This window comes from Ranitomeya imitator, chromosome 5, assembly GCF_032444005.1.
Source record: "Ranitomeya imitator isolate aRanImi1 chromosome 5, aRanImi1.pri, whole genome shotgun sequence".
Classification (NCBI taxonomy): Eukaryota; Metazoa; Chordata; class Amphibia; order Anura; family Dendrobatidae; genus Ranitomeya; species Ranitomeya imitator.
Window position 1 is genome coordinate 709,214,745 of NC_091286.1, and position 27,779 is coordinate 709,242,523.

The 27,779-nt window shown below is 52.0% G+C and overlaps 1 protein-coding gene across 1 annotated transcript; it reads left to right on the forward strand.

The window, feature by feature from the left end:
* Positions 1 to 1,662: 1,662 nt before the first annotated feature.
* PPM1G (protein phosphatase, Mg2+/Mn2+ dependent 1G) lies at positions 1,663 to 27,779 on the forward strand. The gene is made up of 10 exons (XM_069728624.1): positions 1,663 to 2,023; positions 18,309 to 18,378; positions 18,495 to 18,580; positions 23,546 to 23,678; positions 24,642 to 25,063; positions 25,436 to 25,576; positions 26,011 to 26,245; positions 26,321 to 26,450; positions 26,518 to 26,620; positions 27,083 to 27,779. The coding sequence occupies exons 1-10, from the start codon at positions 1,913 to 1,915 to the stop codon at positions 27,254 to 27,256; spliced, it is 1,605 nt and encodes a 534-aa protein (XP_069584725.1). The 5' UTR covers positions 1,663 to 1,912; the 3' UTR covers positions 27,257 to 27,779.

A 27,779-nucleotide genomic window follows, 5' to 3' on the forward strand; every position in this document is an offset into this window, starting at 1 on the left:
GGGCACCCCCTCAGGGATACGTGGGCCCCCCTCAGGGATACTTGGGCACACCCTCAGGGATACGTGGGCACACCCTCAGGGACACGTGGGCACACCCTCAGGGATACGTGGCCACCCCCTCTGGGATACGTGGGCACCCCCTCTGGGATACGTGGGCACACCCTCAGGGATACGTGGCCACCCCCTCTGGGATACGTGGGCACACCCTCAGGGATACGTGGGCACACCCTCAGGGATACGTGGGCACACCCTCAGGGATACGTGGGCACACCCTCAGGGATACGTGGGCACACCCTCAGGGATACTTGGGCACACCCTCAGGGATACGTGGGCACACCCTCAGGGATACGTGGGCACACCCTCAGGGATACGTGGGCACCCCCTCAGGGATACTTGGGCACACCCTCAGGGATACGTGGGCACACCCTCAGGGACACGTGGGCACACCCTCAGGGACACGTGGGCACCCCCTCAGGGACACTTGGGCACACCCTCAGGGATACTTGGGCACACCCTCAGGGACACGTGGGCACCCCCTCAGGGACACGTGGGCACACCCTCAGGGATACTTGGGCACACCCTCAGGGATACTTGGGCACACCCTCAGGGATACGTGGGCACACCCTCAGGGATACGTGGGCACCCTCAGGGATACGTGGGCACCCCCTCAGGGATACTTGGGCACCCCCTCAGGGACACTTGGGCACACCCTCAGGGATACTTGGGCACACCCTCAGGGATACGTGGGCACCCCCTCTGGGATACGTGGGCACCCCCTCTGGGATTCGTGGGCACACCCTAAGGGATACGTGGGCACACCCTCAGGGATACGTGGGCACACCCTCAGGGATACGTGGGCACCCCCTCAGGGATACGTGGGCACCCCCTCTGGGATACGTGGGCACCCCCTCTGGGATACGTGGGCACACCCTAAGGGATACGTGGGCACACCCTCAGGGATACGTGGGCACACCCTCAGGGATACGTGGGCACCCCCTCAGGGATACGTGGGCACCGACTCTGGGATACGTGGGCACACCCTCTGGGATACGTGGGCACACCCTCAGGGATACGTGGGCACACCCTCAGGGACACGTGGGCACACCCTCAGGGACACGTGGGCACACCCTCAGGGACACGTGGGCACACCCTCAGGGATACGTGGCTACCCCCTCTGGGATACGTGGGCACCCCCTCTGGGATACGTGGGCACACCCTCAGGGATACGTGGCCACCCCCTCTGGGATACGTGGGTCGTGGGCACACCCTCAGGGATACGTGGGCACACCCTCTGGGATACGTGGGCACCCCCTCAGGGACACGTGGGCACACCCTCAGGGATACGTGGGCACCCCCTCTGGGATACGTGGGTCGTGGGCACACCCTCAGGGATACGTGGGCACCCCCTCAGGGATACGTGGGCACACCCTCAGGTCACTGACCATTGCTCTACTACCACCTCCACCATCAGAGGCATTCTCAGCACTTCCCCCCATTTCTGGACAGCCCCTTGAAGGACAGCGACCATTCCCAGGTGACTACTGCGCGTCCCGCCCCGTCCCGACCACAGTGTGAGAACGCGGTCTCCAGGGAGCAGTATCCAAGGAAGTGACGTCCGGCCGCGTCATGTGACCGCACGTTTGCGTCCTTGCCGCCATGTTTGCTTCGGCTTTGTGAAGATTTCTGTCTGGACGGCGGATCCCGCGGCGCCCCCGTGACGGCCGCTGCGGTGGGGTGTCTGCCCCCGGGATGTGGCTGGACGTCCCCGCGGAGATCCGGGAGGCGCCCGCACCTAACATGGCCGCCGCAGGCCCCAGTTCCGGTCACGTGATCATCCGGCTCCTCTTGTCTCCGCCGCCACTTCCGCTCCGCTGATTCTCCGGAGCCGCTGAGAGGCCGCACGTGTCCGGACATGGGAGCCTATCTGTCCCAGCCCAACACCAGCAAGAGCTCCGGCGGGGGCGGCAACCGGAGGCTGAGCTTCGGCTACTCCGCCATGCAGGGCTGGAGGGTGACCATGGAGGTGAGTGGTGGGCCGCGCTGCTGGGGGAGGGAGAAGTGTGCGCACCCCTGTAATACTGAGCCCTGCCTGAGGGAGACGTCTGCGCACCCCTGTAATACTGAGCCCTGCCTGAGGGAGACGTCTGCGCACCCCTGTAATACTGAGCCCTGCCTGAGGGAGACGTCTGCGCACCCCTGTAATACTGAGCCCTGCCTGAGGGAGACGTCTGCGCACCCCTGTAATACTGAGCCCTGCCTGAGGGAGAAGTCTGCGCACCCCTGTAATACTGAGCCCTGCCTGAGGGAGACGTCTGCGCACCCCTGTAATACTGAGCCCTGCCTGAGGGAGACGTCTGCGCACCCCTGTAATACTGAGCCCTGCCTGAGGGAGAAGTGTGCGCGCCCCTGTAATACTGAGCCCTGCCTGAGGGAGACGTCTGCGCACCCCTGTAATACTGAGCCCTGCCTGAGGGAGACGTCTCCGCACCCCTGTAATACTGAGCCCTGCCTGAGGGAGAAGTGTGCGCGCCCCTGTAATACTGAGCCCTGCCTGAGGGAGACGTCTGCGCACCCCTGTAATACTGAGCCCTGCCTGAGGGAGAAGTGTGCGCACCCCTGTAATACTGAGCCCTGCCTGAGGGAGACGTCTGCGCACCCCTGTAATACTGAGCCCTGCCTGAGGGAGACGTCTGCGCACCCCTGTAATACTGAGCCCTGCCTGAGGGAGACGTCTGCGCACCCCTGTAATACTGAGCCCTGCCTGAGAGAGAAGTGTGCGCACCCCTGTAATACTGAGCCCTGCCTGAGGGAGAAGTGTGCGCACCCCTGTAATACTGAGCCCTGCCTGAGGGAGAAGTGTGCGCGCCCCTGTAATACTGAGCCCTGCCTGAGGGAGACGTCTGCGCACCCCTGTAATACTGAGCCCTGCCTGAGGGAGACGTCTGCGCACCCCTGTAATACTGAGCCCTGCCTGAGGGAGACGTCTGCGCACCCTGTAATACAGAGCCCTGCCTGAGGGAGACGTCTGCGCACCCCTGTAATACTGAGCCCTGCCTGAGGGAGAAGTGTGCGCACCCCTGTAATACTGAGCCCTGCCTGAGGGAGAAGTGTGCGCACCCCTGTAATACTGAGCCCTGCCTGAGGGAGAAGTGTGCGCACCCCTGTAATACTGAGCCCTGCCTGAGGGAGAAGTGTGCGCACCCCTGTAATACTGAGCCCTGCCTGAGGGAGAAGTGTGCGCACCCCTGTAATACTGAGCCCTGCCTGAGGGAGACGTCTGTGCGCCCCTGTAATACTGAGCCCTTCCTGAGGGAGAGGTCTGCGCACCCCTGTAATACTGAGCCCTGCCTGAGGGAGAAGTGTGTGTGCACCCCTGTAATACTGAGCCCTGCCTGAGGGAGAAGTGTGCGCACCCCTGTAATACTGAGCCCTGCCTGAGGGAGAAGTGTGCGCACCCCTGCAATACTGAGCCCTGCCTGAGGGAGAAGTCTGCGCACCCCTGTAATACTGAGCCCTGCCTGAGGGAGAAGTCTGCGCACCCCTGTAATACTGAGCCCTGCCTGAGGGAGAAGTCTGCGCACCCCTGTAATACTGAGCCCTGCCTGAGGGAGAAGTGTGCGCACCCCTGTAATACTGAGCCCTGCCTGAGGGAGAAGTCTGCGCACCCCTGTAATACTGAGCCCTGCCTGAGGGAGAAGTGTGCACACCCCTGTAATACTGAGCCCTGCCTGAGGGAGAAGTGTGCGCACCCCTGTAATACTGAGCCCTGCCTGAGGGAGAAGTGTGCGCACCCCTGTAATACTGAGCCCTGCCTGAGGGAGAAGTGTGTGTGCACCCCTGTAATACTGAGCCCTGCCTGAGGGAGAAGTCTGCGCACCCCTGTAATACTGAGCCCTGCCTGAGGGAGAAGTGTGCGCACCCCTGTAATACTGAGCCCTGCCCGAGGGAGAAGTCTGCGCACCCCTGTAATACTGAACCCTGCCTGAGGGAGAAATGTGCGTATCCCTGTAATACTGAGCCCTGCCTGAAGGAGAAGTGTGCGCACCCCTGTAATACTGAGCCCTGCCTGAGGGAGAAGTGTGCGCACCCCTGTAATACTGAGCCCTGCCTGAGGGGGGAGTGTTATGTTTGCTAATGACAGGTGTTATGAAGGCAATCCAGAAACACAGTGTGCCTAGCGATCAGAGCGCACACAGTGATCTGACAAATACCCAAAAATACAAGAACGAGCTCTGAGACGTGGAAACTCTGTAGACTGCACGCCTGATCCTATCCTAAACACAACTAAAAGCGGCTGTGGATTGCGCCTAACAACTACCTAGGCAACTCGGCACAGCCTAAGAAACTAGCTAGCCTGAAGATAGAAAAATAGGCCTGACTTGCCCCAGAGAAATTCCCCAAAGGAAAAGGCAGCCCCCCACATATAATGACTGTGAGTAAGATGAAAAGACAAAACGTAGGGATGAAATAGATTCAGCAAAGTGGGGCCCGATATTCTAGGACAGAGCGAGGATAGTAAAGCGAACTTTGCAGTCTACAAAAAACCCTAAAGCAAAACCACGCAAAGGGGGCAAAAAAAACCCACCGTGCCGAACTAACGGCACGGCGGTACACCCTTTGCGTCTCAGAGCTACCAGCAAAACAAAAGACAAGCTGGACAGAAAAAAAGCAACAAAAAAGCAAAAGGCACTTAGCTATACAGAGCAGCAGGTCACAGGAACAATCAGGAGAAGCTCAGATCCAACACTGGAACATTGACAAGGAGCAAGGATAGCAGCATCAGGCGGAGTTAAGTAACGAAGCAGTTAACGAGCTCACCAGAACACCTGAGGGAGGAAGCTCAGAAGCTGCAGTACCACTTGTGACCACAGGAGTGAATTCAGCCACAGAATTCACAACAAGGGAGTCTGCGCACCCCTGTAATACTGAGCCCTGCCTGAGGGAGAAGTCTGCGCACCCCTGTAATACTGAGCCCTGCCTGAGGGGGGAGTCTGTGCACCCCTGTAATATTGAGCCCTGCCTGAGGGGGGAGAAGTGTGCACACCCCTGTAATACTGAGCGCTGCCTGAGGGAGAGGTCTGCGCACCCCTGTAATACTGAGCTCTGCCTGAGGGAGAAGTGTGCGCACCCCTGTAATACTGAGCCCTGCCTGAGGGGGGAGTCTGCGCACCCCTGTAATACTGAGCGCTGCCTGAGGGAGAATTCTGCGCACCCCTGTAATACTGAGCGCTGCCTGAGGGAGAAGTCTGCGCACCCCTGTAATACTGAGCGCTGCTTGAGGGAGAAGTCTCCGCACCCCTGTAATACTGAGCGCTGCCTGAGGGAGAAGTCTGCGCATCCCTGTAATACTGAGCGCTTCCTGAGGGAGAAGTCTACGCATCCCTGTAACACTGAGCCCTGCCTGAGGGAGAAGTCTGCATGTCCCTGTAACACAGACCTTTGCATGGAATGAAGAAATGAAGCCTGTAGGTCCAGAATCCCATAAAACCAATATTTATTGAAAACCCTTAAAATGCATTATGACCGCATAGTAGCCACTAGCTGAGCTTTGCGCGTCCCGAGCTCCTGCCTGCCCACCCTCCCTGATATTAGAAGTGTAGAGTTGTCTGATATTTGTTCTGTCCTTAATTCCCTCCCCATTGGCTAAATCCCTAGATCCAGCTTCTGAAAACTAGCCCTAGAGCCCAAAGCTGCCCCCACCATGCCTCACTGTGGGGATGGTGATCTTGTGGTGATGAGAGGTATGGCCTCAGAGGTCCTCCTCAGTCTCGTCACAGATCACATTTCTACCTCTGGAGGTTCTGGCAGAACATCGCCGGCCCGGAGGTTTTATGTGTAAGAAAAGGCTCCGTTTTGTCCCTGTCCCCACAGGCTGGAGATATGGAGAATGTGGAGACAGGTCACAAGCCGGACACAACCAGGACTGGACAGAGATTCCTGCAGCTCCGCTAATGTTGCTGTCATCTCTTGCCGCCTCCAGCGACATTTTCTTTCTTCAATGTTTCAGTGACGTCCAGTTCTGGGTGATGTCGCTGTGGTACCAGATGTCAGCCCCTTCTTGGTGACATCATCAGTGTCCCTGGTAGACCCGATGCCTGGGAAATGTTCCTGTATCTTCTCCTGACTGACAACTTTCCATAATGAGATCCTTTACTGTGTTGTCGGCTGATTACGGTCTAGAAAATGTGACCCTTTCTCTGGGGATAATCAGAATTGCTGTAAATGACAGCGGCCGAGAGCTGACTACTACAGTGGCGACCAGAAGTCTTTTTCTTTTTTGTTTGAAGTGTGATTCCTTCTGTCTGGTTGTTGTCACCATTTTCCTGGTGATTAATTGCAACCACAAGGCTGTACAATATCGGGCCTATAACGAAAGAAAACTGACGGCCTCAAGTTCTCCATCTGTCATTTATTGCTCACAACATGGAGTGCGGTGCCATAACGGTCACACTGATGGGGTGGAAGACATCCCGAGGATCTCACTCAGTTCCTTGTGCAAATCTGCAAACAATTCATCGTTCTTGCTGTGTGTACGGACCCCAACTCGCTTCCATAACTCTTACCCAAGGTTCTCTATAGGGTGTCAATCAGGGGATTGGTTTGGCCATTGCAATATGGAACACTTTTCCTTGCTGACCAATTTTTGACCAAGTTGGACATGTGCTTAGGATCATTGGCTGATATTTCCAGCCCGGCCTACTCTGGCTTTACCATGTGGCTTCATTACATTCTCCGCTATATCCTTGTACACGGCAGCATTCATATTTCCATCAGTTCTAAGCAAAGGGCGAATGGCAGATGCAGAAAAGCAGCCCCAAACCATGACATTGCCACCACCATGTTTCACTGTAGGCGTTTTCCAGTTGGGCCGTCTATATGGTGCTTGCCGTCATTACCAAACAGATTGCCCTTGGATTCATCCGACCACAACAGCTCAGCCCAATCTGTCTCTTTCCATTGTCGGCCCTCCTGGACTGGACCTCGTGCATTCGCCTACAGCTGGGCCGTCGCCCCACCGCTTGTGGCTCGCTGACCCCATATTCTTCCTTCATTTCGTGCGATGTCCTCACAGGACTTTATGGACATCAGATACTGACTTTGGAGGAGGTTTTCCGTGCTCGTCTAGGTGTCAGCGGTTGCAGAACCGTCTCCCTATTGTAGGTGACACTTAGCTCTGAGAGCGGTTCTATCCCATCGCTCCTCTTCATGGCTTTTACCTGACTTCACTCAGGATAAGCTTCCTGCCATCTCCTGAGAAAATGGTCTTTGGCAAGTTTTATCTGAAAAACACAAGAAAAATAATGTAGGCAAATAGAAGTAATTACACTTTAAAAAAATAAAAATCTTTTGGTCACTAGTCTACTATATGTAACATGGGGGGGAAATGTGATCAGCTGACTCTCAGCACCACCACAGCCCTGACCTATGCAACCACAGTATTATAGGGTTCTTATTTTTATTTTCTCAAAATGATTTTAGTTTGTTTTACTCAGGATTTGTACAGAATATGGCCGACATTAAAGTGCCCCTGTCGGCAGTATTGTGCTCAGTGACTACACTGTTAGGTCGGCGCCGTTATCCTGATTACTGATGCCTGGTGCTGAAATCCGTCTTGTGGTTGTTGTGGAATCTGCGCCTGTAGTCTTAAAGGTACTGAGACTCTCGGGCTGTGGACGGGGCTTTATGTTGTGCTCTGGCCTCATCGTCATCGCCCCGCCCCACAAAATTTCATTACCTGAAGACTACAGGCACAGATTCCACAACAACCACAAGACGGATTTCAGCACCAGGTATCAGTAATCAGTTTAACTGTGCCAACCTGACACTGTCTGTAGTCACTGAGCACAATCCTGATCACAGGGGCTCTTTAAGGCTATGTGCACATGTTGCGGATTTGTTGTGCTTCCGCAGCGGTTTTTCGTGTGGAAATGCTATAAATCTGCACTGGATTATTAAAGCAATGTTAATGGCATTCCTGAATTGCTGTGGAAATTTCCATCCTTATTCTCAGCGTTATATTTTCCGCAGCATGTCAGTTCTTTTTGCCGATCTGCAGCGTTTCTGAACCCATTGACTTCCATTGAGTCAGTCAAATCAGCAGCAAAACCGCAGGTGTAAAAAGGTTTACGGATTTGCTGCGGATGTGCTGCCAAAAACTCTGCAGAAAGGAAATGGTGGGCGGAGAATGTTCGCCTGCCTGTTTGTGCTGTAACGCTACCACCAGTACTGTCAGTCACAGCACTGCGGGATCATGCTGGCAGATGTCAGCGTGATTCCGCAGCTGACTTTGACCCGCAGCGGTGACCTGTGGTAAAAAATAGCAGCTGTGGGCTGATGAGAATACTGCTCCCATCCAGCTATGTCTGCTGTCACTGATGGGAGAGTAGTATGATCTGCCGTCGCCTGTGCTCAGTTTAAAAAATAAAAATAAAAAAATAAAATTACATGCATTCACATAAAAATAAAAACCCATTATACTCTCACACCAAATCCCCGATGCCCTTGATGTAAAATGATAAACCAACATATACTCCCTGTCCGCCGTAGTCCATGTAATCCGAGTGTCCCACGACGATCCCACGACGATCCCACGTGTAGAACAGTCACATCGGCAGATGTTACCGCTCTGCCCAGCTGCCGGCGATACACTGACAGGAGCTAGAAGACACAAAAGACCACAGTGAGGTCAAAAATACTGTGTTGTAAAAAATATCACAGTAATAAGCAAGTGCTAGTCAAAAGATGGAAAAAAAAACAGGGTATTTAGTTGATACTTTTTTTTTGCAAATAAATGTTTACTGCTCTATCAATCGTCAAGGTATACCCATATAGAGCAGTCCTAACTAATGTATATAATCCCTATCAGATGTATTTAAAAACCTGATCATCTGTATAGTACCTGTATAAGCGGGGTTCAGTGAGCGAATATCCATGTGGACATGCAGGATGGAACAGCTTAAGTGCAAATAACCCACAAAGGAGTGGTGGACTCCTCAGTCTTGTAGAAACAAGAGAACAATTATAGAACCAGAAACACATGGGCTACTTGCACAATGAACAAGTCTGTAAGAACATGTTCAGAAGATAGTATTCTGCTACAGATGGATCTGGATAAGTTGGAAACTTGGGCTGAAAGGTGGCAGATGAGGTTTAACAATGATAAATGTAAGGTTATACACATGGGAAGAAGGAATCAATATCACCATTACACACTGAACGGGAAACCACTGGGTAAATCTGACAGGGAGAAGGACTTGGGGATCCTAGTTAATGATAAACTTACCTGGAGCAGCCAGTGCCAGGCAGCAGCTGCCAAGGCAAACAGGATCATGGGGTGCATTAAAAGGTCTGGATACACATGATGAGAGCATTATACTGCCTCTGTACAAATCCCTAGTTAGACCGCACATGGAGTACTGTGTCTAGTTTTGGGCACCGGTGCTCAGGAAGGATATAATGGAACTAGAGAGAGTACAAAGGAGGGCAACAAAATTAATAAAGGAGATGGGAGAACTACAATACCCAGATAGATTAGCGAAATTAGGATTATTTAGTCTAGAAAAAAGACGACTGAGGGGCGATCTAATAACCATGTATAAGTATATAAGGGGACAATACAAATATCTCGCTGAGGATCTGTTTATACCAAGGAAGGTGACGGGCACAAGGGGGCATTAATAATAATAATCTTTATTTTTATATAGCGCTAACATATTCCGCAGCGCTTTACACACATTATCATTTCTGTCCCCATTGGGGCTCACAATCTAAATTTTTCTGTCAGTATGTCTTTGGAATGTGGGAGGAAACCGGAGTGCCCGGAGGAAACCCACGCAAACACGGAGAGAACATACAAACTCTTTGCAGATGTTGTCCTTAGTGGGGCTTGAACTCAGGACTCCAGCGCTGCAAGGCTGCTGTGCTAACCACTGCGCCACCGTGCTGCCCATTCTTTGCGTCTGGAGGAGAGAAGGTTTTTCCACCAACATAGAAGAGGATTCTTTACTGTTAGGGCAGTGAGAATCTGGAATTGCTTGCCTGAGGAGGTGGTGATGGCGAACTCAGTCGAGGGGTTCAAGAGAGGCCTGGATGTCTTCCTGGAGCAGAACAATATTGTATCATACAATTATTAGGTTCTGTAGAAGGACGTAGATCTGGGGATTTATTATGATGGAATATAGGCTGAACTGGATGGACAAATTTCTTTTTTCGGCCTTACTTACTATGTAACTATGATCGCTGAATAGATGTTCACACACCACCAAGAAACTTGAAGACACAAAAGAGCACAGTGAGGTAAAAAATACTCTGTTGTAAAAAAAAATCACAGTAATAAGCAAGTGCTAGTCAAGATGGGAAAAAAACAGGGTATTTAGTTGATACTTTTTTTGCAAAAAAATGTATACTAAGCTGCTCCACCAATCGTCAAGGTATACCCATATAGAGCAGTCCTAACGTATGTAATCCCTATCTGATGTATTTAAAAACCTGATCATCTGTATAGTACCTGTTTAAGCAGGGTGTGTCTTCAAGTTTCTTGGTGGTGTGTGAACATGTTCTTACAGACTTGTTCAATGTGCAAGTAGCCCATGTGTTTCTGGTTCCAGGAGCGAATATCTCCCGCAGTGTATCAGCTGATCAGCTCCGGTGCTGTCATTTACGGCACTACCCCTGTGTGAGAACTTTCCCACGCAGCAGTGCCGTAAGTGACAGCAACGGAGTGGATGAACTGCGGTGAACTCACTGCAGCGCAGTGATACATTGATAGGAGGTAATCACTCCCGCAGTCTATCGCCAGAGGCCGGGTAGAGCGGTCGTGGGACACTCGTTATTAAATGGACTACGGTTGACAGGGAGTATTATATGTTGGTTTAATATTTTATTTTTGTTGTAGGAGACCAGGGCGTCGGGCATTAGGCGTTCAGTAAGTATGGTAAATTTAGATTCAATAAAGAAGTCTGATTAATTCAAATAAGACTTTTTTTCTGGCTGTGTATTCACCATATAACTATAGGATTAGTAATGGATAGATGTCTTATAGACACTTCTCCATTACTAAGCCGTGGGCTTGATGTCACCTGACAATACAAAGGTGACATCAACCCCACAAATATGAACCCCACTTGCCACCGCTACAGGGCAAGTGGGAAGAGTGAGGCTAAGTGCCAGAATTAGCGCATCTTAGGCTAAGTTCACATTTGCTTTGGGCAGAGCTGCGTACTTCCTCTGTTAAGCCCCGCCCACTGCCGCACCTCTTCCCTTCAGCTCCGCTTACGTCTGCATGTGTCCTGTGTGCCTATCTTTAACATTGGGTACGCAGACCATGTGAATGCGTCCACATGCGTAGTTTTGACGCTGCGTCGAACGCAACATGAGGCATTTTGGTGTGGTTGGCACAGTGTCAAAACAATGCATGTGGATGCATCCACATACATCCGCGTGGCCTGCGTACCCAATGTTAAAGATAGAAGTCCAAAAGTCAGAGGCAGCACACCATTGTAGATTAAAGATTAGCAGATGCTCAAAATTTAATAGTCCATCATGGCAACGTTTCGGCCCATGGAGAGGCTTTCTCAAACATCTGCTAATCTTTAATCCTCAATGGTGTGCTGCCTCTGATTTTTTGGACTTCTACAATAAGGTTTGGTGTATGCCTGGTGGGGGGGCCTTGCACCCCATTTTTGTTTTTTGTTTGTTTGTGCTGCTCTTAACCCTTTTTGCATTTATCAATGTTAAAGATTGTTACGCAGGACGCATGCAGACGTAGGCGGAGCTGAATGGAAGAGGTGCAGCAGTGGTCGGGGCTTAACGGAGTAAGTACGCAGCCCTCCGCAGCTCTGCCAGACGCAAATGTGAACTTAGCCTTAGAGATGCGCCTTTTCTGGCACAGCTGAGCTGATTTTTTTTTTATCCTGGGGAAGGGGACACAATATCCATGACCCCTTCCCAGGCTATTAACCCCTATCTGACCTTGGACGGGATAGTACGTCCGAGGTCAGCTCCCCTGCTTTGATGCAGGGCTCCGCGGTGAGCCCGCATCAAAGCCGGGACATGTCAGCTGTTTTGAACAGCTGACATGTGCCCGTAATAGGCGCGGGCAGAATCGCGATCTGCCCGCACCTATTAACTAGTTAAATGCCGCTGTCAAACGCAGACAGCGGCATTTAACTACCGCATCCGGCCGGGCGGCCGGAAATGACGTCATCGCCGACCCCCGTCACATGATCGGGGGTTGGCGATGCGTCTCCATTGTAACCATAGAGGTCCTAGAGACCTCTATGGTTACTGATCACCGGTGGCTGAGGTCCTTGAGACCTCTATGGTTACTGAACGCCGGTGGCTGAGGTCCTAGAGACCTCTATGGTTACTGATCGCCGGTGGCTGAGGTCCTTGAGACCTCTATGGTTACTGAACGCCGGTGGCTGAGGTCCTAGAGACCTCTATGGTTACTGATCACCGGTGGCTGAGGTCCTAGAGACCTCTATGGTTACTGATCACCGGTGGCTGAGGTCCTAGAGACCTCTATGGTTACTGATCACCGGTGGCTGAGGTCCTAGAGACCTCTATGGTTACTGATCACCGGTGGCTGAGGTCCTAGAGACCTCTATGGTTACTGATCACCGGTGGCTGAGGTCCTAGAGACCTCTATGGTTACTGAACGCCGGTGGCTGTGAGCGCCACTCTGTGGTCGGCGCTCACAGCACACCTGATTTTCTGCTACATAGCAGCGAACAGCAGATAGCTGCTATGTAGCAGAGCCGATCGTGCTGTGCCTGCTTCTAGCCTCCCATGGAGGCTATTGAAGCATGGCAAAAGTAAAAAAAAAATGTGAAAAAAATATAAAAGTTTAAATCACCCCCCCTTTTGCCCCAATCAAAATAAATCAATAAAAAAAATATAAAATCTGCACATATTTGGTATCGCCGCGCTCAGAATCGCCCGATCTATTAAATAAAAAAAAAGCATTAACCTGATTGCTAAACGGCGTAGCGGGGAAAAAAATTCAAAACGCCAGAATTATGTTTTTTTTGGTCGCCGCGACATTGCATTAAAATGCAATAACGGGCGATCAAAAGAACGTATCTTCACCAAAATGCTATCATTAAAAACGTCATCTTGGCACGCAAAAAATAAGCCCTCAACCGACCCCAGATCACGAAAAATGGAGACGCTACGAGTATCGGAAAATGGTGCAATTTTTTTTTTTTTTTAGCAAAGTTTGGAATTTTTTTTCACCACTTAGATAAAATGTAACCTAGACATGTTTTGTGTCTATGAACTCGTAATGACCTGGAGAATCATAATGTCAAGTCAGTTTTAGCATTTAGTGAACCTAGCAAAAAAGCCAAACAAAAAACAAGTGTGGGATTGCACTTTTTTTGCAATTTCACCGCACTTGGAATTTTTTTCCCCGTTTTGTAGTACACGACATGCTAAAACCAATGATGTCGTTCAAAAGTACAACTCGTCCCGCAAAAAATAAGCCCTCACATGGCCAAATTCACGGAAAAATAAAAAAGTTATGGCTCTGGGAAGGAGGGGAGCGAAAAACGAACACGGAAAAACAAAAAATCCCAAGGTCATGAAGGGGTTAACCCCTTTACCCCCAAGGGTGGTTTGCACGTCAATGACCAGGCCAATTTTTACAATTCTGACCACTGTCCCTTTATGAGGTTATAACTCCGAAACGCTTCAACGGATTCTGGTGATTCTCACACTGTTTTCTCGTGACATATTGTACTTCATGATAGTGGTAAAATTTCTTTGATAGTACCTGCGTTTATTTGTGAAAAAAACGGAAATTTGGCGAAAATTTTGAAAATTTCGCAATTTTCAAACTTTGAATTTTTATGCAATTAAATCAGAGATATGTCACACAAAATACTTAATAAGTAACATTTCCCACATGTCTCCTTTACATCAGCACAATTTTGGAACCAATTTTTTTTTTTGTTAGGGAGTTATAAGGGTTAAAAGTTGACCAACAATTTCTCATTTTTACAACACCATTTTTTTTTAGGGACCACGTCTCATTTGAAGTCATTTTGAGGGGTCTATATGATAGAAAATGCCCAAGTGTGACACCATTCTAAAAACTGCACCCCTCAAGGTGCTCAAAACCACATTCAAGAAGTTTATTAACCCTTCAGGTGTTTAATAGGAATTTTTGGAATGTTTAAATAAAAATGAACATTTAACTTTTTTACACAAAAAATTTACTTCAGCTCCAATTTGTTTTATTTTACCAAGGGTAACAGGAGAAATTGGACCCAAAAAGTTGTTGTCCAATTTGTCCTGAGTACGCTGATACCCCATATGTGGCAGTAAACCACTGTTTGGGCGCATGGGAGAGCTCGGAAGGGAAGGAGCGCCATTTGACTTTTCAATGCAAAATTGACAGGAATTGAGATGGGACGCCATGTTGCGTTTGGAGAGCCACTGATGTGCCTAAACATTGAAACCCCCCACAAGTGACACCATTTTGGAAAGTAGACCCCCTAAGGAACTTATCTAGAGGTGTGGTGAGCACTTTGACCCACCAAGTGCTTCACAGAAGTTTATAATGCAGAGCCATAAAAATAAAACAAAATTTTTTTCCCACAAAAATTATTTTTTAGCCCCCAGTTTTGTATTTTCCCTAGGGTAACAGGAGAAATTGGACCCCAAAAGTTGTTGTCCAATTTGTCCTGAGTACGCTGATACCCCATATGTGGGGGGGAACCACCGTTTGGGCGCATGGGAGGGCTCGGAAGGGAAGGAGCGCCATTTGGAATGCAGACTTAGATGGAATGGTCTGCAGGTGTCACATTGCGTTTGCAGAGCCCCTAATGTACCTAAACAGTAGAAACCCCCCACAAGTGACACCATTTTGGAAAGTAGACCCCCTAAGGAACTCATCTTGATGTGTTGTGAGAGCTTTGAACCCCCAAGTATTTCATTACAGTTTATAACGCAGAGCCATGCAAATAAAAAATATTTTTTTTTCCACAAAAATTATATTTTAGCCCCCAGTTTTGTATTTTTCCAAGGTTAGCAGGAGAAATTGGACCCTAAATGTTGTTGTCCAATTTGTCCTGAGTACGCTGATACCCGATATGTGGGGGGGAACCACCGTTTGGGCGCATGGGAGGGCTCGGAAGGGAAGGAGCATCATTTGGAATGCAGACTTACATGGATTGGTCTGCAGGCGTCACATTGCGTTTGCAGAGCCCCTAATGTACCTAAACAGTAGAAACCCCCCACAAGTGACCCCATATTGGAAACTAGACCCCTCAATGAACTTATCTAGATGTGTTGTGAGAACTTTGAACCCCCAAGTGTTTCACTACAGTTTATAACGCAGAGCCGTGAAAATAAAAAATCTTTTTGTTTTCCCACAAAAATTATTTTTTAGCCCCCAGTTTTGTATTTTCCCAAGGGTAACCGGAGAAATTGGTCCACAAAAGTTGTTGTCCAATTTGTCCTGAGTACGCTGATACCCCATATGTTGGGGTAAACCCCTGTTTGGGCACACAGGAGAGCTCGGAAGGGAAGGAGCACTGTTTTACTTTTTCAACGCAGAATTGGCTGGAATTGAGATCGGACGCCATGTCGTGTTCGGAGAGCCCCTGATGTGCCAAAACAGTGGAAACCCCCCAATTATAACTGAAACCCTAATCTAAACACACCCCTAACCCTAATTCCAACGGTAACCCTAACCACCCCTCTAACCCTGACACACCCCTAACCCTAATCCCAACCCTATTCCCAACTGTAAATGTAATCTAAACCCTAACCCTAACTTTAGCCCTAACCCTAACCCTAACCCTAGCCCTAACCCTAGCCCTAACCCTAGCCCTAACCCTAGCCCTAATGGGAAAATGGAAATAAATACATTTTTTTTTATTTTTCCCTAACTAAGGGGGTGATGAAGGGGGGTTTGATTTACTTTTATAGCGAGTTTTTTAGCGGATTTTTATGATTGGCAGCCGTCACACACTGAAAGACCCTTTTTATTGCAAAAAATATTTTTTGCAATACCACATTTTGAGAGCTATAATTTTTCCATATTTTGGTCCACAGAGTCATGTGAGGTCTTGTTTTTTGCGGGACGAGTTGACGTTTTTATTGAAAACATTTTTGGGCACGTGACATTTTTTGATCGCTTTTTATTCCGATTTTTGTGAGGAAGAATGACCAAAAGCCAGCTATTCATGAATTTCTATTGGGGGAGGCGTTTATACCGTTCCGCGTTTGGTAAAATTGATAAATCAGTTTTATTCTTCGGGTCAGTACGATTACAGCGATACCTCATTTATATCATTTTTTATGGTTTGGCGCTTTTATACGATAAAAACTATTTTACAGAAAAAATAATTATTTTTGCATCGCTTTATTCTGAGGACTATAACTTTTTTATTTTTTGCTGATGATGCTGTATGGCGGCTCTTTTTTTGCGGGACAATATGACGCTTTCAGCTGTACCATGGTTATTTATATCTGTCCTTTTGATCGCGTGTTATTCCACTTTTTGTTCGGCGGTATGATAATAAAGCGTTGTTTTTTGCCTCTTTTTTTTTTTTCTTACGGTGTTTACTGAAGGGGTTAACTAGTGGGACAGTTTTATAGGTCGGGTCGTTACGGACGCGGCGATACTAAATATGTGTACTTTTATTGTTTTTTTTTTTTTATTTAGATGAAGAAATGTATTTATGGGAATAATATTTTTTTTTTTTTTTCATTATTTTGGAATATTTTTTTTTATTTTTTTTTACACATTTGGAAAATTTTTTTTTTACTTTGTCCCAGGGGGGGACATCACAGATCAGTGATCTGACAGTTTGCACAGCACTCTGTCAGATCACTGATCTGACATGCAGCGCTGCAGCCTTCACAGTGCCTGCTCTGAGCAGGCTCTGTGAAGCCACCTCCCTCCCTGCAGGACCCGGATCCGCGGCCATCTTGGATCCGGGGCTCGAGCAGGGAGGGAGGTAAGACCCTCCCAACAACGCGATCACATCGCGTTGCTCCGGGGGTCTCAGGGAAGCCCGCAGGGAGCCCCCTCCCTGCGCGGTGCTTCCCTGCACCGCCGGCACATCGCGATCATCTTTGATCGCGGTGTGCCAGGGGTTAATGTGCCGGGGGCGGTCCGTGACCGCTCCTGGCACATAGTGCCGGATGTCAGCTGCGATAAACAGCTGACACCCGGCCGCGATCGGCCGCGCTCCCCCCGTGAGCGCGGCCGATCGGCTATGACGTACTATCCCGTCCAGGGTCAGATAAGCCCAGGGCACCTCGACGGGATAGTACGTCTAAGGTCACAGAGGGGTTAATATCAGCCCGCAGCTGTCTGCCCAGTCTTTACTGTTTCGATTTTATAGGGGGGGCCCCCATGTCAATTTTTTTTTCTGGGGTTCCCCTGTAAACTTGCCAGTAAAGGCTAAGCAAACAGCTGTGAGCTGATGCGAATAGCATGGGAACCTTTATGGCTATTGGCTCCTTCCCTGAATATTAACATCAGCCATCGGCTTTCCCTCTGCTGGTTAATAAAATTACACAGGAGCCCACCCAACGTTTTTTTTTTTTTTTTACATATTTTGAAATATAAATGCAATATTGAACGCAGATTTCTGAGGTTATGTTCCCACAGTCAATAAACGCTGTGGGTTGGACGCAGCGGTCAGGTGTTACCGCATAGTGGATTGGATTTCAGGAAACCTTCATGTCCACTATGCGTGCTCCGGTGCCCGCGGCTTCACTGCGGAGACGAACATGCGGCGCGTCTTTCCAGACCGCAGCATGTCGGGTTATCTTGCAGAGACGCTCAGTCTCCGTAGGATAAATATCACCCACCCAATGTATTGGGCGCAGTAATTCTGCACGGTTCAATGAACTCCTGCGTTCAGAAGCCGGCAGCGCTTTGGACGGAGCTGACGTGTGCTGCCGATTACTAACCGTGGGGACGTAGCTTAGGTGCTGTTTGGTTACAGCATATGTAGGTTAATTATGTTAATGCTCCCACGTAGGCTGGTGTGTGTGTATTTAATATTAACGAGCCTATTGAGGTTGAACAAGGAAATCACATTTTTTTTTTTTTTTTTAAATATATCTTTATTTAGTTTACAAATCTGCATCAAATCCGCTCATAATTTCCACAACATGCGCACGTAGCCTTAAGGGGGAAAATTGTTAGATGACACTTTTGTATGATTACTCGTAGGTGAAAAGCCTGTAATGTTATTGGACTTAGTACGCACTGTGTGCGGTGCCTCGGACCACCTCCTACTCATCTGGGCACCTTCTGTTAATCCCCCTCTTTTCTCCCGCAGGACGCCCATAACTGCATCCCTGAGTTGGATGGGGAGACGGCCATGTTCTCGGTGTATGACGGCCACGGAGGTGAGTACCGGTGTCAGTGCGCCATGGTGCGGAGTCAGTGCGAGTGCCCAGGAGCGGTTCTGTGTGTAGCGAGCCTGTTGGCGTTGCGCCCTGTCATTTGTCTTCTTGGTCCCCAGGTGAAGAGGTGGCCTTATATTGCTCCAAGTATCTGCCGGACATTATAAAGGATCAGAAGGCGTACAAGGAGGGCAAGCTTCAGAAGGTGAGCACTGCCGGCCGTCCTCCTGTGCCAGGGGCCACATTGTAGCCCGATGCTGCTGGTCACCACTCTGTGATGGCGGCTCCTTCTGTATTAGGTGGTGTTGGTCTTTGTGTTCGGGTCCTGGGCGCTGCTGCCGTGTCCCTATTGCAATCATGGTGCTATCCCACCCTGGGCTATCTGTGCTTCTGTGTTCTGTAAGTCTATACATGATGGAATGGCTGACCTATCGCCTTCCTGCAGTCACAGAGCATGCCCACTACTCGCCATAGAAGGTAATAGATGAGGGGTCAGCTCTCCCATCCCCCTCCTGCAGTCACAGAGCATGCCCACTACTCACCATAGAAGGTAATAGAGGAGGGGTCAGCTCTCCCATCCCCCTCCTGCAGTCATAGAGCATGCCCACTACTCGCCATAGAAGGTAATAGAGGAGGGGTCAGCTCTCCCATCCCCCTCCTGCAGTCATAGAGCATGCCCACTACTCGCCATAGAAGGTAATAGATGAGGGGTCAGCTCTCCCATCCCCTCCTGCAGTCACAGAGCATGCCCACTACTCACCATAGAAGGTAATAGATGAGGGGTCAGCTCTCCCATCCCCTCCTGCAGTCACAGAGCATGCCCACTACTCGCCATAGAAGGTAATAGAGGAGGGGTCAGCTCTCCCATCCCTCTCCTGCAGTCACAGAGCATGCCCACTACTCGCCATAGAAGGTAATAGAGGAGGGGTCAGCTCTCCCATCCCCCTCCTGCAGTCACAGCATGCCCTCTACTCACCATAGAAGGTAATAGAGGAGGGGTCAGCTCTCCCATCCCCCTCCTGCAGTCACAGAGCATGCCCGCTACTCGCCATAGAAGGTAATAGAGGAGGGGTCAGCTCTCCCATCCCCCTCCTGCAGTCATAGAGCATGCCCACTACTCGCCATAGAAGGTAATAGAGGAGGGGTCAGCTCTCCCATCCCCCTCCTGCAGTCACAGAGCATGCCCACTACTCGCCATAGAAGGTAATAGAGGAGGGGTCAGCTCTCCCATCCCCCTCCTGCAGTCATAGAGCATGCCCACTACTCGCCATAGAAGGTAATAGAGGAGGGGTCAGCTCTCCCATCCCCCTCCTGCAGTCACAGAGCATGCCCACTACTCGCCATAGAAGGTAATAGATGAGGGGTCAGCTCTCCCATCCCCCTCCTGCAGTCACAGAGCATGCCCACTACTCACCATAGAAGGTAATAGAGGAGGGGTCAGCTCTCCCATCCCCCTCCTGCAGTCATAGAGCATGCCCACTACTCGCCATAGAAGGTAATAGAGGAGGGGTCAGCTCTCCCATCCCCCTCCTGCAGTCATAGAGCATGCCCACTACTCACCATAGAAGGTAATAGAGGAGGGGTCAGCTCTCCCATCCCCCTCCTGCAGTCATAGAGCATGCCCACTACTCGCCATAGAAGGTAATAGAGGAGGGGTCAGCTCTCCCATCCCCCTCCTGCAGTCATAGAGCATGCCCACTACTCGCCCATAGAAGGTAATAGAGGAGGGGTCAGCTCTCCCATCCCCCTCCTGCAGTCATAGAGCATGCCCACTACTCGCCATAGAAGGTAATAGATGAGGGGTCAGCTCTCCCATCCCCCTCCTGCAGTCACAGAGCATGCCCACTACTCGCCATAGAAGGTAATAGAGGAGGGGTCAGCTCTCCCATCCCCCTCCTGCAGTCACAGAGCATGCCCACTACTCGCCATAGAAGGTAATAGATGAGGGGTCAGCTCTCCCATCCCCCTCCTGCAGTCACAGAACATGCCCACTACTCGCCATAGAAGGTAATAGAGGAGGGGTCAGCTCTCCCATCCCCCTCCTGCAGTCATAGAGCATGCCCACTACTCGCCCATAGAAGGTAATAGATGAGGGGTCAGCTCTCCCATCCCTCTCCTGCAGTCACAGCATGCCCACTACTCGCCCATAGAAGGTAATAGATGAGGGGTCAGCTCTCCCATCCCCCTCCTGCAGTCATAGAGCATGCCCACTACTCGCCCATAGAAGGTAATAGATGAGGGGTCAGCTCTCCCATCCCCCTCCTGCAGTCATAGAGCATGCCCACTACTCGCCATAGAAGGTAATAGATGAGGGGTCAGCTCTCCCATCCCCCTCCTGCAGTCACAGAACATGCCCACTACTCGCCATAGAAGGTAATAGAGGAGGGGTCAGCTCTCCCATCCCCCTCCTGCAGTCATAGAGCATGCCCACTACTCGCCCATAGAAGGTAATAGATGAGGGGTCAGCTCTCCCATCCCTCTCCTGCAGTCACAGCATGCCCACTACTCGCCCATAGAAGGTAATAGATGAGGGGTCAGCTCTCCCATCCCCCTCCTGCAGTCACAGAACATGCCCACTACTCGCCATAGAAGGTAATAGAGGAGGGGTCAGCTCTCCCATCCCCCTCCTGCAGTCACAGAGCATGCCCACTACTCGCCCATAGAAGGTAATAGATGAGGGGTCAGCTCTCCCATCCCTCTCCTGCAGTCACAGCATGCCCACTACTCGCCATAGAAGGTAATAGATGAGGGGTCAGCTCTCCCATCCCCTCTCCTGCAGTCACAGAGCATGCCCACTACTCGCCATAGAAGGTAATAGATGAGGGGTCAGCTCTCCCATCCCCTCTCCTGCAGTCACAGAGCATGCTCACTACTCGCCATAAAAGGTAATAGAGGAGGGGTCAGCTCTCCCATCCCCCTCCTGCAGTCATAGAGCATGCCCACTACTCGCCATAGAAGGTAATAGAGGAGGGGTCAGCTCTCCCATCCCTCTCCTGCAGTCAGAGCATGCTCACTACTCGCCATAAAAGGTAATAGAGGAGGGGTCAGCTCTCCCATCCCCCTCCTGCAGTCATAGAGCATGCCCACTACTCGCCATAGAAGGTAATAGAGGAGGGATCAGCTCTCCCATCCCTCTCCTGCAGTCACAGAGCATGCCCACTACTCGCCATAGAAGGTAATAGATGAGGGGTCAGCTCTCCCATCCCCCTCCTGCAGTCACAGAGCATGCCCACTACTCGCCATAGAAGGTAATAGATGAGGGGTCAGCTCTCCCATCCCCCTCCTGCAGTCACAGAGCATGCCCGCTACTCGCCATAGAAGGTAATAGAGGAGGGGTCAGCTCTCCCATCCCCCTTCTGCAGTCACAGAGCATGCCCACTACTCGCCATAGAAGGTAATAGAGGAGGGGTCAGCTCTCCCATCCCCCTCCTGCAGTCAGAGCATGCCCACTACTCGCCATAGAAGGTAATAGATGAGGGGTCAGCTCTCCCATCCCCCTCCTGCAGTCACAGAGCATGCCCACTACTCGCCATAGAAGGTAATAGAGGAGGGGTCAGCTCTCCCATCCCCCTCCTGCAGTCATAGAGCATGCCCACTACTCGCCCATAGAAGGTAATAGATGAGGGGTCAGCTCTCCCATCCCCCTCCTGCAGTCACAGAGCATGCCCACTACTCGCCATAGAAGGTAATAGATGAGGGGTCAGCTCTCCCATCCCCCTCCTGCAGTCATAGAGCATGCCCACTACTCGCCCATAAAAGGTAATAGAGGAGGGGTCAGCTCTCCCATCCCCCTCCTGCAGTCATAGAGCATGCCCACTACTCGCCATAGAAGGTAATAGAGGAGGGGTCAGCTCTCCCATCCCCTCTCCTGCAGTCAGAGCATGCTCACTACTCGCCATAAAAGGTAATAGAGGAGGGGTCAGCTCTCCCATCCCCCTCCTGCAGTCACAGAGCATGCCCACTACTCGCCATAGAAGGTAATAGAGGAGGGGTCAGCTCTCCCATCCCCCTCCTGCAGTCAGAGCATGCCCACTACTCACCATAGAAGGTAATAGATGAGGGGTCAGCTCTCCCATCCCCCTCCTGCAGTCACAGAGCATGCCCACTACTCGCCATAGAAGGTAATAGAGGAGGGGTCAGCTCTCCCATCCCCCTCCTGCAGTCACAGAGCATGCCCACTACTCGCCCATAGAAGGTAATAGATGAGGGGTCAGCTCTCCCATCCCCCTCCTGCAGTCACAGAGCATGCCCACTACTCGCCATAGAAGGTAATAGATGAGGGGTCAGCTCTCCCATCCCCCTCCTGCAGTCATAGAGCATGCCCACTACTCGCCCATAAAAGGTAATAGAGGAGGGGTCAGCTCTCCCATCCCCCTCCTGCAGTCACAGAGCATGCCCACTACTCGCCATAGAAGGTAATAGATGAGGGGTCAGCTCTCCCATCCCCCTCCTGCAGTCATAGAGCATGCCCACTACTCGCCATAAAAGGTAATAGATGAGGGGTCAGCTCTCCCATCCCTCTCCTGCAGTCACAGCATGCCCACTACTCGCCCATAGAAGGTAATAGATGAGGGGTCAGCTCTCCCATCCCCCTCCTGCAGTCATAGAGCATGCCCACTACTCGCCCATAGAAGGTAATAGAGGAGGGGTCAGCTCTCCCATCCCCTCTCCTGCAGTCACAGAGCATGCCCACTACTCGCCATAGAAGGTAATAGAGGAGGGGTCAGCTCTCCCATCCCCTCTCCTGCAGTCAGAGCATGCTCACTACTCGCCATAAAAGGTAATAGAGGAGGGGTCAGCTCTCCCATCCCCTCTCCTGCAGTCAGAGCATGCTCACTACTCGCCATAAAAGGTAATAGAGGAGGGGTCAGCTCTCCCATCCCCTCTCCTGCAGTCAGAGCATGCTCACTACTCGCCATAAAAGGTAATAATGAGGGGTCAACTCTCCCATCCCCCTCCTGCAGTCACAGAGCATGCCCACAACTCGCCATAGAAGGTAATAGATGAGGGGTCAGCTCTCCCATCCCCCTCCTGCAGTCACAGAGCATGCCCACTACTCGCCCGTAGAAATTAATAGGTGACGCACAGCTCGGCCATCTTTTTCCCTCACTTCCTCTTGACATCGGCGTCTGGTGGTCTTGTGGTATGAGGATCTTTGGTTTTCCTGCAGGCTCTGGAGGACGCGTTCCTCGCCATTGATGAGAAGCTGACACAGGAGAATGTGATAAAGGAGCTGTCACAGATGGCCGGGCGGCTGATCAGCGACCCTGAGGACAAGAATAAAGTAGCGGATGAGGATGATGGTGAGTAGTCTGCCGATGTCACCCCCCATATTGGCTGACGGGTGGAGAGGAGGTTGTCTGCAGTTGTTACCGACGGATTGACTGACGGGTGGAGGGGAACTTGTCCGCCGCTGTTGGCCACGGACTGGCTGACGGGTAAAGGGGAGGTTGTCCGCCTCTGTTGCCCACGGATTGGCTGACGAGTGGAGGGGAGGTTGTCCGCCGCTGTTGTCCACGGACTGGCTGACGGGTGGAGGGGAGGTTGTCCGCCGCTGTTGCTCCCGGATTGGCTGACGGGTGGAGGGGAGGTTGTCCGCCTCTGTTGCCCACGGATTGGCTGACGGGTGGAGGGGAGGTTGTCCACCGCCGTCGTCCACGGATTGGCTGACGGGTGGAGGGGAGGTTGTCCGCCTCTGTTGCCCACGGATTGGCTGACGGGTGGAGGGGAGGTTGTCCACCGCCGTCGTCCACGGATTGGCTGACGGGCGGAGGGGAGGTTGTCCGCCTCTGTTGCCCACGGACTGGCTGACGGGTGGAGGGGAGGTTGTCCGCCTCTGTTGCCCACGGATTGGTTGACGGGTGGAGGGGAGGTTGTCCGCCGCTGTTGCCCACAGATTGGCGGAGGGGGTTTGTCTGCCGTTATCACCCCCAGGTGCGCTGAAGTTGTGGGTCACCATGCGTGGCGGCGGTCTCTGGCTTTACGCTGTCATTAGGTCTGATGACTGTAGGACACTGATTTTTGTTGTTGTTTAAGTCGCCTCATTTTCCACTTCAGTTTTCTGTCCACAGCTGCTCTGCGCAGCTATGTGTTGCCATGGTAACAGGCTGTCTGATCCTGAAGTCTCACTCTTCGGTGGGTGTGCAGAGATGGGACCGCAGTGTCAGTTACCATGGAGACACATGGCTCTGCCCCGGAGCCATAGACACAGGGTGGTCAGTGCCTCGTCTGTCTGGGTCTCATACTCTTAACATCCTGTTTTTCAGTGGACAACGAGGAGGCCGTGCTCCTGCACGAGGAGGCCACCATGACCATCGAGGAGCTGCTTACACGGTACGGCCAGAACTGCGGGAATGGGGCGCGGAGTAAGCCATGTTCACACACTACAGACAAGACGGCCGCTGAGGACAAGGCTGTGAGCGTTAATGGGGAACTGGAGCCCGACGCCCAGTGCAAGAATGGTGAGAAGGAGAACTCCGCGGCCACCATCACCTCGTCTGATGAAGGGGGTAGTGGCTCAGAAAGCTCCTCCCACATCAAGGCTGCCAGCGAGGCAGTGCCGTCCTCCACCGGTGAGGCCAGGCCTTCCTGCTCCTCCTGCCCCTCTCAGCCTCCGTCTACAGACAAGTCCAAGTTTTTTGAAGACAGCGAAGAGTCTGAGGCTGAAGATGAAGAGGACGACAGTGAGGTGAGGCTGCGGGCGTGGGGAACATATGGGGGGGGGGGGTCTAACCTTCCTGGCAGGGTATTTAGACACTGGGATGATGGCAACTTTCAACCCCCAGAAACATGACCTGTTTAGGGACCTGTAACCCTCTCCCATGGCCCCCTGACCAGGTGGCAGATTGACAGGTGGTGTAGCAAAGGTTGTCATTCTCTGAGGGAGGACAAAGCTGCCTCCCGACTGCTCGTGAAGCCGGATGCATCTCCTCTCCTGCTCCCCCATTTCTGACCAGATTGTGGCGTGCTGGGCTCCCTGCCTGTGTTGTGTGGTCTCGACCATTAGTCTGCGTCATGACCCCGGGGGCTTCACCACCTTAACCTGAGTCTTCTCCTTCAGGAGTGCAGCGAGGAGGATTACAGCAGCGAGGAGGCGGAGAATGAGGAGGAGAATGACAGCGAGGATGTGGAGGAGGAGGAAGAAGAAGAAGAAGAAGAAGAAGAGGAGGAGATGTTGCCGGGAATGGACGGGAAGGAGGAGGTCAGTCCCCCCATAGTAGCAGACTCCGGCTCATAACTCGCACTGTTCTCATCTACAGAATGCGGCCTCTTACGGCTCGTTATTATGGAGGCACCACTAGGGTGGAGAGAATGGGTAGAGCTAATTTCGCTGCGGAGCGAGCACAAGTAGCCTGAGCACAGCAGACAGAAGTGTGACACTGACACATCTCTGGACAGTTTGGGGAAGGGGCAGCTGAGCAGAGCTGATGAGGGTTTGTAATGTGACACCACTAAGCTCAGCTGCACCGCCCTCACTGACTCCAGCCGGAGTGCAGAGCTGTCTCTGCATTGCGCACAGACAATAGCTCTCCCCGCTGTGTTGGGGGTGTGCTTTCTCCAGTGTGTTGCTACCTGACATGATCAGACCCCCTATCTCCTTCATCAGCGTGGCTCACAACGTGTCTGTCTTCTCAGCCCGGCTCGGACAGCGGCACCACGGCCGTCGTGGCTCTCATCAGGGGGAAGCAGCTGATTGTGGCCAATGCCGGCGACTCTCGCTGTGTGGTGTCAGAGGGAGGTAAAGCTGTGGACATGTCCTACGACCACAAACCAGAGGACGAGCTGGAATTGGCGCGGATAAAGAATGCAGGCGGGAAAGTGACCATGGACGGCCGAGTGAATGGCGGCCTGAACCTGTCCCGGGCCATCGGTAGGTACTGTGTGTGTGGTGATCGGTGAGTGATTCTCCGGCACCACCCATACAATGGACTCCTGCCACTCCTAGGTGATCACTTCTACAAGAGGAACCAGAACCTCCCCCCCGAAGAGCAAATGATCTCCGCGCTGCCGGACATCAAGGTGCTGACGCTGAACGAGGAGCATGACTTCATGGTCATCGCCTGTGATGGGATCTGGTAGGTGCAGACTCAAGGGGGATCCGCATCAACCCGTGGCCCGTCTAATGTGTCCTCTGCATTTCAGGAACGTGATGAGCAGCCAGGAGGTGGTGGACTTCATCCAGGAGAAGATCAGTCAGCAGGAGCAGAGCGGGGAGCACGCCGGGCTGTCCTCTATAGTGGAGGAGGTGAGGGCACAGAGCTGCCTGCAAGAGTGACAGCTCGTGTGCTGTGGATGGGTGCAAGTGTGACTACGGTTGTCCTACGTGGATGGGAGGATGGATGTGATCGGATGACGGCCGCCCTGCGTGGACGGGGTGTGATTGCGCTGACGGCCGCCCTGCGTGGACGGGGTGTGATCGTGCCGACTGTCGTCCTGCGTGGACAGGGTGTGATCGTGCTGAATTTACGTGCTGCCGGCCGCCCTGCGTGGACGGGTGGCATCGTGCTGCCGGCCGCCCTGCGTGGACGGGTGACATCGTGCTGCCGGCCACCCTGCGTGGACGGGTGGCATCGTGCTGCCGGCCGCCCTGCGGGGACGGGTGTGGTCGGGCCACCCTGCGGGGACGGGTGGATGGGGTGTGATGGAGGATGGCCACCTGGCCGGATGTAGGGTGCCTGCTGACCTCTGACTGGACTCTTGTTTGCAGCTGTTGGACCAGTGTTTGGCTCCGGACACCTCGGGGGACGGGACTGGATGTGACAACATGACCTGCATCATCATCCGCTTTCAGCCGAATTCTCATGGCACTGAGGCCAACAAGCGGAAACTAGAGGTGGCGGAGGCAGCAAACTGCAGCGGCAAGAAGGCGAAGACGGATTAATGGCTGCCGCCGCACTGGACATTAACCAGCCGCTGTTCAGACTTTTATGAGTATTGTCCCTGCGTTTTTTTTTTTTTATTGATGATCGCTGTACAAACGTGTTGCGTTGTAGCTGCCGGATGGCGCTCGCGTGGGGGGGGGGGGGTTGCGGTGTACCTGTCAAATGGCGCACGAGGTGGGGGGAGGGATAGGGGAGGTGTACCCGCTGGATGGTGCCGCTCATGGGCGGGGGAAAGCTATCATTTTGTGTATAATTTTGTAATCATTCCATCACCCCCGTCCCTTTCGGCTCCTGGAACCTGTGGATGAATTTTAACAAGGCTTTTTATAAATGTGTGTGGCCTGGATCTCTGTGGGGCGCGGCAGTCACCGGGGTGGGGCGCGGCAGTCACTGGGGCCGGCGCTCTGTGGGGTGCGGCAGTCACCGGGGCGGCGCTCTGTGGGGCGCGGCAGTCACCAGGGTTTGCACTATGATGTCAGCTCTTGGGCTGGGACTGTAGCAGATATTAAAAGGTTAATGTGA

Coding starts and splice junctions, on each gene's coding strand:
- PPM1G (XM_069728624.1), top strand. CDS start 1,913: ATGGGAGCCTATCTGTCCCAGCCCAACACCAGCAAGAGCTCCGGCGGG. Junction 2,024..18,308: donor GCTGGAGGGTGACCATGGAG/GTGAGTGGTGGG, acceptor TTTCTCCCGCAG/GACGCCCATAACTGCATCCC. Junction 26,621..27,082: donor TGTCCTCTATAGTGGAGGAG/GTGAGGGCACAG, acceptor TCTTGTTTGCAG/CTGTTGGACCAGTGTTTGGC.